Genomic DNA, 15,705 nt, shown 5'->3' on the forward strand with positions numbered 1-15,705 from the left:
CAGGTGGGATCTCTGGGTCAGAAACAGAGGGGAGATTTTAACCTTTCCTCTTGGACTAGGGCACATGTTTCTGCTGTCCCCACCATGGGTCACCCCTCCCTCTAAGGTCCACACTGTTCTAGCTCTATTCCAGCAGCATCTTCCAGCTGAAGACAAGGACTAAGCTTCCATCAGTGCAGTTTTCCCCACCCGAAAGGGTCCGCAGTGACATCTGGGTGGAGCACTGTCTTCCCCTGTTCCCCAGATGGCAGTGCTGTCTTGTGTCCCCACCTCTCGCTGGCCTGGTGAGCAAAAGGCTGCAGAAGAGTCTAAGCAGGGCAGTATGCTGCCTCTAGGCCAGGCCACGCATAGTCTCCTTCCTCTTATCCAAAAGAAGTCAACATCACAGGAGCGAATAGCACCTGCATGAGCTTGCAAATTCCCCCCTCCACAGCTCTGCTCATGTACCTGGTCCACAGCGCGCCCCCCCCCCCCCAGACTCATAGACTTTAAGGTCAGAAGGGGACCATTATGATCATCTAGTCTGACCTCGTGCACAGTGCAGGCGCCAGAATCTCACCCATCCACTCCTGTAACAAACCCCTAACCTGTGTCTGAGCTATTGAAGTCCTCAAATCGTGGTTTGAAGACCTCGAGGTGCAGAGAATCTTCCAGCAAGTGACCCGTGCCCCTCGCTGCAGAGGAAAGCGAAAAACCTCCAGGGCCTCTGCCAATCTGCCCTGGAGGAAACTTCCTTCCGGACCCCAAATATGGCGATGCCCCAGCTCCTCCTCGGTCTTCTGTCTCACAAGGGTGTCGAGAGGCACTCAGATATTACACAACAGGGGACAAAAGCCCACAGATAGATGGGTGACCTTCCTTCTAGCTGATTTCTAACCCCATTCCTTAGACAAAAGATCACCTTTCCTTCCTAATAAGCAAAGCACTCAGACAGAAAAAGCATTTACAAACAATGTTTGGACTCCTTTTCCAGCTCTGCCAGTACCCCCCTGTCCTGACCCTCCTCAGCCCTCACTTCTGTGCCATGTGGCCTAATTATACCAAGTTACAAGCTAGTTCTAACACGGGGACTGAGGAGATCCCAAAATCTATTTGGCACCCAAAGCAGGCTGGGTATCGGGACTAGACCCCTTAGCTGCTCTCCCAATCCCATCCTTGCGGCGTGTTGGGTATCGGATGAGGAAATAGAGATGGAAGGAAGAGGCCAGTCTGTAAAGCATCTCTCCTACCAGAGCTGGGGGAGGGTTGCCTTGCCTGGTGGGGGTTGGGAAAGAAGGGGCAAATCAGGCACCTTCCTTCTATCTTTTGGTGTGAAGTTTGATGTAGCCTGGTGGTTAACCTCAGCTGCCTGCTAACTTGCTTCCCCAACATTGCTGGCTGTCTGGCCGACACTGGTGGGGTACAGTGGCACAGCTGGTGCTTGGGGTGTGGTCCGAGGAGCGACCTGCCCTTGTGAAGTGTCTTAGTTTAATTCTTTCTCATTTTAGCAGCACCAATAAGCAAGTTATCTACAGCCAGCCGTCCAACCGGAGTGACGTAAGTAGACTCGCCAGCCAGGCAGCTTTGCTCTGGCAACCCGGGAAGTCTTTTGTCCCCAAAGAAAGAACTTTGTTCCTGGCTTCTTGAGTGTCGGGGCTGCGATCAAATGGCCTGCAGGCTTTGGCAACCCCTGAGAGGGGCAGAGTGTAACCTAGCTGCAGAGCCTGGTTACAGCAGTGATGTGCCCACAGATTGTGGGCTTTATGGAGCCTCTGAGATGTACCTTGCCCAAAGCCAGCTATGTCCGTGGAGGGAAGGACAAACTGGTGGATACACACCTCACCTGACAAGCTTGGTTCGTTTGCTGGACATAGCTGATGGTACGAAGCTTGTCCATGCGTTGCCAGCCCAGTGTCAGTTCCTGGCTAGTGACTTGCACCGAGACTTTCCGACCTTGAGAGGAAGGATGGCCCAGTGGCTTGAGCACTAACCAGGCACTCGGCAGACCTGGATTCAATTCCTCGTTCTGTCACACTCAGCCTCTGAGACGTGCCCACGGTCATACATCGGTGTCTACAGTTAAACAGCTAACTGCTGTTCTTCCATCGACCTAGCGCTGTCTACACCGGGTGTTAGGTCAGCTTAACTACATGGCTCAAGGTGTGGATTTTTCACACCTCCGAGCAACATAGCTGGGTCGACTTAACGTTTTGGTGTAGACCTGGCCTTAGTCTGTCCGGCCCAGACCCATCAAGGTATTGAGGCTCATAACTTCCACTGAAATGGAGCCTAAATACTTCTATGGATCTGTGCCTCAGGTACCCAGTTCCCTGTATAATGAAGATAAAAACACTGCCCTGCCCTGCCCCTGGGGGCTGTGAGGATAAATACATGAAAAACCCTGAGGTGCTCAGATACTGTGATGACTTGCGCCAGAGCAATTACATAGATAATTACCGTATAAGTCAGGTAGGTAGATTCCCCAGCGTCCCAGACAGTAATTCTTCTGGGTGTGGTGGGAGTTGGTGTTCCACTCTTCAGAATTGGCCAGATTTGCTGGAGGAGCCTGTGTATCAGAGCCCATCAGTCACTGTCAGGCCTGTGAGACCTTCTGTTCGGTGTACATTTGATTCTCACCAATGCCTTTCCTCTAAGGCTTGAGCTAAAAATGGGGCAGCTCTAACCTAGAGAAATTCGTCTTATGTTTTGAGAGTTCACAAGGGTAGAACCTGCCGCTTAGCAAGGAGTTCCAAGTGCCTCCCCAGCACTGCCGGTGCGACCGACCCCTCGATACAGAGACAGTCCTGACACGTTATCTCCAGCGGGGAGGATTTCTCTCTTGCCAGGAGACTATCTATAGAGTTGCCCTGCTCAGTCTAATACTGCAGCGCCACCAGCCCCACCCGGCGTTTACGTTTTGAGGCGCTAGTCAGGCATGATCAGCGCTGGCGAGAGACGTGTAAACACATCTCCTTTTAGTGCCTCCACCCAGTGAAAACCTGCTGTGCTGGCTCTGTAACTTTCACTCCTTTTGCAACCTCGAGTCGCCCTTTGATCCCGAGCCAAATGTGCACGAAGGTCTCCAACGGGGCATCGTTCCCGGCTGCGTTAGGTGATCGTAGAGTCAGAGATTGAGGCCAGAAAAGCAGGGCAGCTGTTAGTTTTCTCCCCTCTCCCCAGTTAGAGAACCGGTCAGTCTGGCAGCTATGGTGCAGCTTGCTAATGTTGCATGGAATTAAAGAGCTAAAGCCCCCGATTTTTAAAATGAAAACCATTCCCCCAGACACAGAGCGTGGGGTAAGGGAGCTCCAGTGCATTGCTTGGCCATGCAAGCCATTAAACCAAGGAGCTTTCAGTAATTGCTGTGCTATGATCCCGACTAACCTTACTCATGTGCTAAATAGGCAAAGACCCTTAAAGTGAAATTCCAATGCAAGAGTGTAAATCGAATGACTAATTAGTGCAGTGAGAAATAAGACTCATTTGTAGTATCTGGAATGTAATTAAACAATCAGCCAGAGGCCATTCTGAGAGTCAGATGGAGACTGGGACACAGGAAGTGGTGTCTGCACGCTGAGTCTTTTGTCTGTCATCAGACGGAGGGAGGGTAACACTTTCAAAAGCACCAAAGTTCTATTTTCAAAAGTGACGTAGGTACTTAAGAGCCCACAGGCTGGATTTCTAAAGGATGTAGGTGCCTAAAGATGCAGGTGTGTTCCTGAGTATTTTTGGAAATCTCCCTCGGTGCCTATATGCATGTTCAGGCACCTAAATGCCATTAAAAACCTGGCCCCAAGCACCCCCACCACTCCTGAAAATGGGACTTCAGAGCCACTTAGCTGGGATGTTTTGCACAAAAATGTCAGGAAAATTCTGTCTGCTGCGAGCCCAGCACCATTTGCTGGTCTGGGGTAGAGAAAACAGGAGTTATTGCTAGTGGTAAATCCAGAGTCAGGATCTGGGAGTTAAAGGGTTCTGTTCCCAACTTGATCCCTTTCACCTACTGTGCCTCCACTTACGCATTTGTTAAATGGGTGTAATACGTCCTTGTGGTGATTCGGTTGTTTAACAGCTTGAGATCCTTGGCTCAGGTATTACATAGACGCCACTGGTGTGTTCTGCTCTGTCAAGTGGTGCAGCCACTCAGGCCGCTTCCCCAGAACACAGGTAGATCTCCCATGGGCTCCACACAAGGCACAGAGGGATGTATACTTGACAAGACCCAAACCCTGCGTGCTAGACACATGGATTGATGCTGGAGATGGGCTGGCAGAGAAGTTGTGAAGGTGATTCTCACATAGGGCTGGAATAACGGGGTGTTGCCAGGCCAAGTTTCTCCTAAGTGAACAGCCAGCTCTTCCCTGACACCTGGCGGCTTTGCGATGAGCGAGATTGAGCCCATAAACATAACTTCACCTGCAACCTAGTCTGTGCTTCTCCCCAGAAAACCTAGTGCTCTCCTGCTGAGCCACTTGGTGGTGGCTGCGGCGTTAGACCTGCCCCCAAGAGCTCAGTCTAGGTAGACAGGCTAGACAAACAGGGTGGGAGAGGAAACGGGCACTGAAAGCACAGGTGACTTGCTCAAGGTGGGAGGCAGAGCGAGGACTGGGACCCGGGTCTCCTGATTCCCAGCCCAGTGTCCTCATTGCTGGAACTCGCTGTTTCTCCTTGGCCATGCAGCACCATGAGCTTTTCTCTCCGAGGGGCTCGGGGATGGGGGCAGAGAGAGCAGGTTCCTTTTGAAGGATTCGCTGTAATTCGTGTACATGGGAATTCACTGTGTCTTTCTTTCACTCTCCCAGGGAGAATTCAAACAGACCTCGTCCTTCCTGGTGTGACATTGGCCCTGGATTGGCTCCCCCTCTCCTGCTGACGTCCTGCCCCTTGCCCTATGAACTGCTGTAAATGCTCTGTGTGAATTACTGTAACTCACTGCGATTTTAACTATTTTTTTTAAGTTTCACCTAGTGCCTTTTTAGTCATGTTCTAGACTCTCCTTGTCCCATAGAGTCATGGGGCTGGAGTCTTGCCCACTGCTCTACAGGTGACTTTGCATAAGCCAATCTTATTTTCCTAAGAGCAACAGATGACAAACCCAGCTGCTGAACACTTGCTGGCATTGCAGATTGCTCGCCCTGCTTTGGGGATGTCCTCTAGCACCGGGCTTCCCCAAGGAGGGTGAAATTCAGCTCAGGCGGCAGGCCAGCGTGAGGCCTTTGCAGCACCGTAGTGCCACTTAAGCCTGTCGGAGGGTTTTATGTTGCCAGAAGTAGAGGGCTGGGGAGACCTGGTTATGCTAAAGCACTGAATGTAGGGAACGCAAGTATATTTTTTGTGACTGTAGAAGATTGTTGCATGGTGTCCCCATCCCTGCCCCCACTGTCACTGCTGTACTAGTGTGTCAGGATGTCATCTTTGTGGTGTCTGAACAGGTTGAATTCTACATCTCCCTGGAGCAAGAGGTGATTGGTGAGAAGGGATTGGGGCATAGCAACGAGATCTAAGGGGACTTGCCCAGCTCTCCCTTGGCCTGTGATTTGGGTGTGAGGCAGCAGAGAGAAAATCCAGTCCAGAAGAAATTGAGAATTTCTTCCCACTGATTTACGGCCCTGTTTGAGCTCTGTTTCAGCCCTGTTTGGCAGGGCCAGAAGAGCCTTTCAGAACAGCTTAGTTCTGTCTGGCATTTTTGGGCCAAATGTTGATGTAAACCAGATTGGCTGGCACAGCATGGAGACGGAGTTCACACCTTGCCATGGGCCATATCCGAAAGGTGCAGGGGGCCGCGGTGAGACCTAGCGATGCTCTGCAGGCTCTTGCTGTTCAGAGTTGTGGGGTGGATTTGGCTTTCTCGAGGGAGACGTTCTGGGCCCTTCCTCAAGGCAGGCGCTTGTAAAGGCTTGGCGTTAAGTCGCCTTGTGCTGCTTCACCCTGCATTCCCCACAGCGACGCCGGTGCACCCAACTCTGGCTGGTGTGGCCAAGCTTCTGCTCCTGCTTGGGAAGGAAGATGCAGTCAGCTTTCACGTTGTTAGTTCTTGGGTCACGCTTTGCATGGAAGATGCTCTACAGGGCAAACAGCTGTTCGACTGGTGACTGGGTGAGACGACTAAAGGTGTGTAGGTGCCTTGTTATTCCCACTTACTTTAAGAACCTGTGGTGTGAAGAGGCCTTAGTGCAAATGAGACTCAGACCTGTAGGGCTGAATGGGAAGAAGGTGAGTGGCTAGATCCCTGAGCACTCAGCCTTTAAATGCCTGTTGTAAGTGCCTCCTGAGCACTGAGCTAGGCAGACACACCTACAGATCCTACATCAGGGTAACAGACGTCCTGACGATATTGGGATTGGCCCGGTATTAGGGGCTTTGTCTTATATATGCATCTACATCCCCTGCTGTCCATCCATTTCCCACCCGCCCCTGGGGAAAAAAAGTCCCAATTTTTCCAGTATCTGGTCACCCCAACCTCAGTATGAATGGCAGGAGTTTTGAACCACCACACATCTGGATCCATTGAGAAATACGTGTAGAGGATGAGCCTGTTGCAGTGACAGAGCTGCCGTCTGAAGGGAGCAGGAAAGGGGCTGCTTCCAGGCTGCGGCAGATGGTGCCTCGTCCGTGGAATCTCTGTTCTCTCACGGGGCTCCAAAGCAGACTAGATTGGTTACCAGGAATAATGGCAGCTGGAATCAGATCCTTCACTTTGTTGGGTCACAGTGCGTAACCACCATGGCAAGAGCTCTCCAGGAGGCCAGACTCCTCTCCCAACAGCTGGACAGATTTAACTCTGCAGCTGCTTTTTATTACAGTTCAGCAAGAGAAACCTTACCAGACCTTAACTTGAAAGCCTGAGACACTGTTAATAGTCACTTTTTAAACCACTTTAAAATACTTGTGTAATTTTATCTGTTTGTAACTGGAAATAAACCCTTTGATTTGAGTTCAGTCTCCTGGAACATCTGGAAGGAGGAAGGTGGGGCTGGCTGGCTAGGATGCGGAGTGGACTGCAGCTTTCCTGCTGGTCAGTGGTGGAACTGGAGGGACTCTGCAGTAGTTCTATGCATCTAACACAGTGGTGATACTCAGACCTCAGGAGTTCAGGAGCCAAATTAGCAATCAGCCATCTTCATATTTAAACAGTATGACGGGAAATATTTAGTTTTCATATATTCTCACAGCAAAATGACTGACCAAGTATTTATCAGCTACAAATGGTTAACATAGTAAAAGCATCCCGACTGGTTGTTAATTCATCACACAGCATTTTAATTTCATGTGCTGCAAAGAGCTGCAGGAGACACATTCAGGAAAGCCACTCGTGAACCTCAGTCTGAGTATCACTGATCTAACAGCTGTGTTGGCATCTGAACTGGGAGCAAATTTGGGGAAGGGGGGAAGAGACCGTAACTCTTGACTGATTCAGGCTGAATTCAACAAATACTTTGGGCTGAAAAAAAGGGGTATTTTTTTAAGTCAATGTTTGTGTTTTATTTAGAAAGTGTGTTTTGTTTTCTAATTCAGCCAATGTAAAAAACACCAGAACATGGCTGAGTTGAAAAGGAAAACTCAAAATTTCACTTGAGCCAACCAAAATGTTTGTTAATCCAAAGCAAGAATTTTTCACCCGGACAACAGTTGTGTTTTTAGAATTGGATTTGGTTCGACTCCAACCTGATTCTTTTCCAGAATATTTGGTTCAGCCTCCAAATAAAAACATCCATTATTTGCTGAACTCTGGTTAGCAGCACTCTCCCACCCCTCTGTTCACACAGGTGCTAATGGAAGCCTGGCTGGGGAGAACTTGAGGTCTCTGGTTGGGACTGTTCTGGCAGACTTCAGGCCATGTCCACACTAGCACTTATGTGAAAAAACCTCCCTGAGTGACATAAATTTTGCCGGCATAAGCACTCATGTGCCCAGCGCTCTGTTGGTGGGAGACGCTCACCTGCTGACAGAGCTACCGCTGCTCGTTGGGTTGGTTTTCTGATGTCCATGGGAGAGCTCTCTCCTGTCGGCATAACAGGCTACACGAGCGATCTTACAGAAGCACAGCTGTATTGGTGCCACTGTGAGCTTGTAAGTGTAGACATGGCCTTAGTAGCTGGTGAGCTCCAGCATGTTCCCTCAGATTTTTTACATCATGTATGGAATGAATGTATGTGCACCCATATGGAGGTGATGTGGGGGGGGCAAGGGGTTTGGAGTGTGTGGGGGGGGGGCAAGGGGTTTGGAGTGTGTGTGGGGGGGCTCTGTTCTGGGGGAGAAGGTTAAAGTGTGGGGGGGTAGGGGCTCTGGGGGGGCGAGGATGAGGGCTTTGGAGCATAGGGGGTGCAGTCTCCAGCTGGGGTTGAGGACTCTGGGGTGGGGCTGGGTGTAAGGAGTTTGGAATGTGGGAGGAAGCTCAGGGCTAGAGCAGAGAGTTGGGTTGGGGGGATGAGGGCTCTGGGGGAGGGCTGGGGATGAGGAGTTTGGGGTGTGGAAGGAGGCTCAGGCTAGAGCAGAGGGTTGAGGTGTTGAGGGAGGCTCTGGGCTAGAGCAGAGGGTTGGGGTGGGGGGATGAGGGCTCTGGGGGATGATGTGGAGTTTGGGGTGTGGAAGGAGGTTCAGGGCTAGAGCAGAGGGTTGGGGTGTTGAGGGAGGCTCCGGGCTAGAGCAGAGGGTTGGGTTGTGGGAGGAGGCTCAGGGCTAGAGCAGAGAGTTGGGTTGGGGGGATGAGGGCTCTGGGGGAGGGCTGGGGATGAGGAGTTTGGGGTGTGGAAGGAGGCTCAGGGCTAGAGCAGAGAGTTGGGTTGGGGGGATGAGGAGTTTGGGGTGTGGAAGGAGGCTCAGGGCTAGAGCAGAGGGTTGGGGTGTTGAGGGAGGCTCTGGGCTAGAGCAGAGGGTTGGGATGGGGGGAATGAGGGGTCTGAAGTGCACAGTGGGGCCCTGTTCTCTGCGGGCCCTTAGGCACTACCCTCACACACAGCTCTGTGCTGGAGACCGTGGCTTGACCTGGGGCTGCATGTTGCCTTTCCCACTGCTGTAGGTGCCTGAATCAGAGCAAGTTGGCTCCACTTCAATCCAAATGAGGCCACAGTGAAGCTGGGAGATTCCTGTGCAGGAGCTGAGAGGGTAAGGGCCACGTCCCTGTTGTGCCGTTCTGGTCAGGACACGCAGACCCACAAGCCTTGGTGTTACCCTTCTGCCTTACCAAGAGTGAGCTTTGCTGGAGACTAGACTGTGTGTCAGCTCCCTGCTCCTCCGGCTCACCAGCAAACGCTTTGAGACTCTGCCAGCCTTTTCCTTGCCTTGCAGGTCACATTCACTGACCTGCAGTTCCCCAGAGAGAGCCTGCAGCCTGTCCCCCTCCTGGGACTGTCTCAGAAACTAAGTTCACTGCCTCCAAAGAGACAGGGCACAAGCCTGTCAGGCCAGCTGAGGGTCACTTTATGCTTCAATAGAGCAGCTCGGAGACGGCTTATAGGAAAACTCAGAAGTTTAACAAAGAACGGAGATTTGAGGAACAGACACAGCTGGTTACAAACAAAGCTCGCTGTCTACTGCCTAAAACTTAATTTTAGCACATTTTAATCTTTGCCTAAGCAGTTTTCTCACTTAGCTCCTGCCTTTCAGGCTAAGAGGAAAAGGATCTGCCCCTCACAGGCTTTCAGGTGCCATCCCTATGTCCTCTGTGTGAGGGATAACCAAGCTGGCTTTCTGCCTTCTATAGCTTTTCCAGTCTCTTGTCTTTGTCTCAAGAGCCAGGAAGCCTTTGGGGGAGGGGGCACAAACTCGGATGTGTAGAGAGCTAACTAAGGGCTTGTCTACATCAGAAAGTTGCAGCGCTGGTGAGGGAGTTACAGCGCTGCAACTTAGGAGGTGTACACATCTGCAGGGCACCACCAGCGCTGCAACTCCCTGTTTGCAGCGCTGGCCGTACTCTCGTTTTGTCTCAGGTGTAGAGGATCCAGCGCTGGTGATCCAGCGCTGGTAATCCAATGTAGACACTTACCAGCGCTTTTCTTGACCTCCGTGGAATAAGCAGGTATCCCAGCATACCTGAGGAAGCCTCTGGTAATCAAGCTGGTCTCCTTCCCCAGCTTGCTCTCACGTTCCCCGAACCCCGAGCAAGCAGGTCTCCTTCCCTGAGGTTTGCTGGGTGGTTCCGGGAACGCGAGAGCAAACCGCGGCGAAGCTGGTCTCCTTTCCCGGTTTGCTCTCGCGTTCCCCAAGCAAGCAGGTCTCCTTCCCTGCGGTTTGCAGAGTGGTTCGGGGAACGCGAGAGCAAACCGCGGAGAAGCTGGTCTCCTTTCCCGGTTTGCGCTCTCGTTCCCCGAACCCCCGAGCAAGCAGGTCTCCTTCCCTGCGGTTTGCAGGGGGGTTCGGGGAACGCGAGAGCAAACCGCGGCGAAGCTGGTCTCCTTTCCCGGTTTGCTCTCGCGTTCCCCGAACCCCCCTTGAAGCCGCCCAACAGCGCTGCAGTGTGGCCACATCTAACACCACTTGCAGCGCTGGTTGCTGTAAGTGTGGCCACTCTGCAGTGCTGGCCCTATACAGCTGTACTAATATAGCTGTAACAACCAGCGCTGCAAAATTTTAGATGTAGACATGGCCTAAGTAGTTTTCTCTGCTGCTCGATGGCTTTGTTGATCTTATATGTAAATATCCTTTCATGGGGCTCTGCTTGTCATCAAGCCACTTAGAGGGGGAACTCCCATTCCTTGGTCTGGGGCAGCCTTGCTGTAGGCACTGCCTCCAAAACACAGGTGTAAGAGCATATTGCCAGCACTTATGTCATTCTCTATATCCACACACATCATGACTTTCAGGACCAGCATGTCACCTGTTTATGGATGATACTTTCCATGACAACAGTGTATTGGGGACAGTGACCGTCAGGGTGAATTACTGGAGTGTGGACCCTTTGCCAGTGGGCACTGGGGGTCAGACTGGTGGAGAGCATCAGGCCCCTAGAGGGGATTGCAGTCAGGATCTTGTGGACTCTTTATTTTACCTTCGGAAAGTCTCTGATAAAATGCCTCATCCGTGGTCTGCTCTGAGGAACAGTCCCAGCCATGCAGAGCCAGTGGAGATGGGCACCCCAGCCCAGAGCAACTGCTTAGCCCTATCCTGCGTGGGACATTTCTCCACAGCCATCACAGCCCCTGGATGCAAATGAACAAACGCAGTGAATCACCACATGGCCGCTGACATCACATAAGAATGCTCAGCCAGCCAATCGGCACATGGCTACAAGATGTGATCACGTTTCCATGGCAGTCATGGATGGTGCTGCAGACACACCTGGGGAAAAGATGCTGGGAGACTCTGGGGCAGAGGCCAGCCTGGTGTGAATGGGAGTAACCTGCTCTGAAGTGCAGGCAGAAGCTGGTTCCTTGGTGTATTGAACAACCCTAGCTAGAACCATCTCCACACCCAGAGCTTCGTGGGGAGGGCAGGTGGGTGAGGGAACTGAGGGGCTGGGAGTGAGGACACCTGGGTTCTATATACAGCTCTAGGAGGGGACTGGGCATCTAGTGGTTAGAGCACAGGGCGCTGGGATGTTGGACTCCTGGGCCTATTCCGAGCTCTGGCAGGGGAGTGGGGTCTAGTGGTTAGAGTGGCTGGACTCTTGCCTTCAGCACTGTAACTGTCAGAGTAAGTCAGTCTGACCCTCGGCTTTCATCTTTCAGCCCCACTGGGAGTCACCAACTTTTCCCTTGATGACCCTGCCCCGTTCTGTGGAACTGGTCTCGGTGAAAAATTCCTAGTTGCTTGTTACCCCGCACATAGGAGGCCCTGCCAAATTCACGGTCATAGGATTTTAAAAATCATAAATTTCAGTTTGATATTTATGCCTGAAATTTCATGGTGGTGTAACCATGTGGGTCCTGACCCCAAAAGGAGGTGGGGGGGTTGCAAGGCTATTGTAGGAGTGGGGTCATGGTGTTGCCACTCTTCTGCTGCTGACAGCAGCGCTACCTTCAGAGCTGGGCAGCCGGAGAGCTGTGGCTGCTGGCCAGGCACCCATCTCTGAAGGCAGCGCTGGTGCCAGCAGCGGCGCAGCAGGGTGGCTTGGTACGGTATTGCCCCCTTCCTTCTGTGCTGCTACTGGTGGGGCAATGTCTTCAGAGCAGCCGCTGCTCTCCAGCCACCCAGCTCCGAAGGCAGTGTAGTTGTAAAGGTGGCAGTACTGCAACCCCTCTGCGATAGCCTTGCAACCCCCCTCCCCACAATGCCCTTTTGGGTCGTAACCTCCAGTATGAGAAACACTGGTCTCCCCTGTGAAATCTGTATAGTATAGGGTACAAGGACACAAAAGACCAGATTTCAGAAGAAGGGAGAGCAGGTGTCATGGTCAATGACACATTTTTCGTGGCCATGAATTTGATAGGGCCCTACTCCTACTATCTCCCACCCTTCAGCTCAACTTCTGCTCTTGCTTCAAGCCCATATTCTCCCTCCCAGCCAGCCCACACTGGTGTCTGATGCTCTGGAAAGCCAGAGAAGTGGGAGCTGCCACAGGCCAGGCCAGAGGAGATGGAGGCTGGTGGGGAGAGGGGTGGGAAATCCCAGCTGAGGGGAGGTCTGGAAGCAAGGCAGCGGTAGGAGCTGTGATAGCCCAGGCCGGAGGAGATGAAGCCAGGGTAGGAATCTCAGCTGAAGGGGAACTGGATTTCTGGGAGGTCAGAGGGGCGGGAGCTGCCACAGGCCAGGCCAGAGGGAGATGGAGGCTGGGATTGGGCTGGGTCTCTGGGAGGAGCTGCCCTGAGACAAACACCTAGAGGAGGGTTTCAGCAGTTCAGCATTCCCAGGAACTCACACAAGAACTGGCCTTTCTCTCTGTAAGGCAGGGGCTACAGCAGCTTGCCGGAGCCAACATGGCCTCACAGAGCAGTGAAGGCATCATCAAGCTGTCGAGGGAGGAGCTGGAGGCCCTGAAAGCTGCCTTTGATCAAGGGAACCTCGCTGGAGTGGCCTCCAGGCTGCAGGAGATGCTGGAGTCGCTGGAGACTGTCCAGCTGGACGTGGGAATCACGGGCGAGACTGGCTCTGGGAAGTCGTCCTTTGTCAACGCCCTCCGGGGCCTGGGCGATGAAGATGCAGGTGCCGCCCGCACTGGTGTGGTGGAGACCACCAGGGAGCCGACTCCATACCAGCATCCCCGGTACCCCAACGTGACCATCTGGGACCTGCCAGGGATTGGCACACCCGATTTCCACCCTGACACCTACCTGGAGCAGGTCAGCTTCTCGCGCTATGACATCTTCTTCATCATTGCCTCACAGCGCTTCACCGCCAACCACGCCGCTCTGGCCCGCCACATCCAGGCCATGGACAAGAGTTTCTACTTCGTCCGCTCCAAGGTGGATGTAGACCTGGACTGCTCCCTCAGGCGCCGGCCATCCAACTACAGCGAGGTGGGGGTGCTGCAGGAGATCCGACAGAATTGCCTGGAGGGTCTGCGGGCCCAAGGCATCCACTCGCCCCAGGTCTTCCTCCTCTCAGCCTTTGATCTCAGCAAATACGACTTCCACCTCCTGGGGGAGACGCTGGAGAGGGAGCTGAGCCACCACAAGCGGCACGCCTTCCTGATGGCCCTGCCCAACATCTCCCTGCACATCCTGGAGAAGAAAAAGGCAGCAATGTTGGAGCACATGTGGCTGGTCTCCACCGTGGCCTGCGGTGTCCACGCCGCGCCCGTCCCAGGGCTCCTGATCTTCTGCGATGTGGACATCCTGACCAGGACCCTGCAAGGTTACTGCAAGGGCTTTGGCCTGGAAGACGACTCTCTGGAGAAGCTGGCGGCACAAATGGGGCAGCCAGTGGAGCAGATGAAGGCCGTGATCAAGTCACCGTTGGCCAAGGAGATCTCCAACATCCTGGTGGTGCAGCTGTTGATACAGGCAGGCAGCGAGGCACCTAAGCTAGCCAATGAGGTGCTGAGCTCTGTCCCACTCCTGGGCTCACTTGCATCTGGAGCACTGTCTTTTGCCACCACGTACAAGATGCTGAGGAGTTTTGTGAATGCGGTGGCTGCTGATGCCCAGAAGGTGCTTATTAAAGCCTTCAACCTGGATGCTAAGAAATGAGCCAGAAAGGAGGAGAGATTGAAACACCCTCTGTGAGGCAAGGGACCAAAATCCAGTGCCAGGTGCAAACAGGATTCCAGCATCCTGTGGAAATCCCTCAAGCTTCCTACCTGATCTCAGAATTTCATTCCAGAGCTGGATATAAAATCCATGATTGAATTTCTAAAGTTTCTGCTGCATTTGTTACTTTGCGATTTAAATGTCAAATATCCGAGCTGGTTCTGTTGTCACTGACACTGGTGCAAATCAGGGGTGAGTTTGTTGTATACTAGGAGTAACTCTGTTGTAAATACTTCATGGTAAACCAAAATTAAGTCCTTCTTAAATAGGTCATCATAAACTGTGGGTAATTCCATTATAAATAGATACTTCATTGTAAACTGGTCATAACTCTGTTGTAAATACACCGCTGTAAACAAGGAGTAACATAGATGTCAATACTCTGTTGTAAACCAAGGGGAAATCTACTTGATACTAGGAGTAATGCTGGTGTGAACCAGGAGTAACTCTTGTACATAGATTATGACCTGGGGTTACCCCATTATAACTAAATGGTTTATTGTAAACTAGATGTGATTTTACTGTAAATACTCCACTGTAAATGGGGTGTAACTCTGTTGTAAACCAGAAGCTGTAAATATTCTGGGCCAGAACCTCAGCTGGGGCAAATTGGGGGGAAAGCTCCACTTAAGTCACTGGGCTGTGTGGCCTAGTGGACTGAAGACTAGAGTTTTATCCCCAGCTGTACTGTTCCATGACCATGGGCAAGTCACTTCCCCTCCACTTACCTCAGTTTCCCCACCTGTAGAATGGGAATAATGATGCTGACCTCCTTTGTAAAGAATTTGAGATCTACTGATGTAAGAGTTAGTGATTATTAGGGTAGAAAATATGAAGTGAGGATCTGGCCAGGCATTGTAAACCAGGAGTAACCTCTCAAATTGCAGTAAAACCAGAGTACAGTATGTCAGAATCAAGCCAGTCACTTCTAGTAGGGGGTGGGTGGGAGGTGAAAACGAACTAAAGTTCTATGACCCCACAATTAATTTAGCAAAACTTAAATATGTCCTTAGCTTTCATATCGCTGTAATGAACAGTATGGAAGCAGAGTCCAGGCTCCAGTATAGAGGCAGGAGTGTGGTCTGAGGTTAGGGTAGGCAGACTGACAATCAGGACTCTGGGGTGCTAATCTCAGCCCTAGGAGGCAGTGAGGGTTAGTGCAGGAAAGTGGGATTCAAGACTCCTGCGTTCGCTTCCTTCCCCACTCTACCACTTCCTCACATAGGAGAGTCACTCCAACTCTTTGTGCCCTGTTTAACCCTTTAGGAGAAATGGGGATAATTTTCATATTTACCAAGCTCTCTAGTGTGTTTTAAGATCATTGGAGGAATGACCTCTTCAGTCTTGTTAATATGTAGCATGCGATGGTTAGTTCCTGACTAGGGCTTCGGGCCAGCCATCCTCTGAGGATCTGTATGAGTTTAACCCCAGACAGTCACTTGGGATCAGAGCTGGTCGAGAAATAGACTCTATCCTGTGGGAAATTCTGAGATTTTGAAACTTGAAGCAGAACAAAAAGTCAATCTTGGGGATTTTTTCTTGAACAGAAACATTCCAAAATATTTTGTCTCAGCCTTGCAGAAACGTTTTGTTTGTATGT

General features: G+C 51.7%; 2 protein-coding genes across 7 annotated transcripts in view; both read left to right on the forward strand.

Annotated features, from left to right (window-relative positions):
* Positions 1-6,913, forward strand: part of LOC115639253 (junctional adhesion molecule A-like) — a 103,247-nt gene extending 96,334 nt beyond the window's left edge. For 4 of the 5 annotated variants that reach the window (XM_030541732.1, XM_030541731.1, XM_030541735.1 and 1 more), the window contains exons 9-10: positions 1,488-1,536; positions 4,782-6,913. In XM_030541732.1, the coding sequence (XP_030397592.1) occupies positions 1,488-1,536; positions 4,782-4,817 (85 nt within the window). In that variant the 3' untranslated portion in view covers positions 4,818-6,913. The remainder of the gene's footprint in view (positions 1-1,487; positions 1,537-4,781) is intronic. The other variant, XM_030541733.1, reaches the window with a different exon arrangement.
* A 44-nt stretch (positions 6,914-6,957) lies between these two features.
* LOC115639252 (interferon-inducible GTPase 5-like) lies at positions 6,958-14,279 on the forward strand. Of its 2 annotated transcripts, XM_030541727.1 has the most exons (3): positions 6,958-6,994; positions 8,999-9,084; positions 12,803-14,279. In XM_030541727.1, the coding sequence occupies exon 3, from the start codon at positions 12,834-12,836 to the stop codon at positions 14,043-14,045; it is 1,212 nt and encodes a 403-aa protein (XP_030397587.1). In that variant the 5' UTR covers positions 6,958-6,994; positions 8,999-9,084; positions 12,803-12,833; the 3' UTR covers positions 14,046-14,279. The 2 variants fall into 2 exon arrangements, with proteins under 2 accessions (XP_030397587.1, XP_030397589.1); XM_030541729.1 differs by lacking the exon at positions 6,958-6,994 and having other exon boundaries at positions 8,883-9,084; positions 12,807-14,279.
* Positions 14,280-15,705: the final 1,426 nt, after the last annotated feature.

The sequence above is a fragment of the Gopherus evgoodei genome, chromosome 24 (assembly GCF_007399415.2).
Source record: "Gopherus evgoodei ecotype Sinaloan lineage chromosome 24, rGopEvg1_v1.p, whole genome shotgun sequence".
NCBI classification, from domain to species: Eukaryota; Metazoa; Chordata; order Testudines; family Testudinidae; genus Gopherus; species Gopherus evgoodei.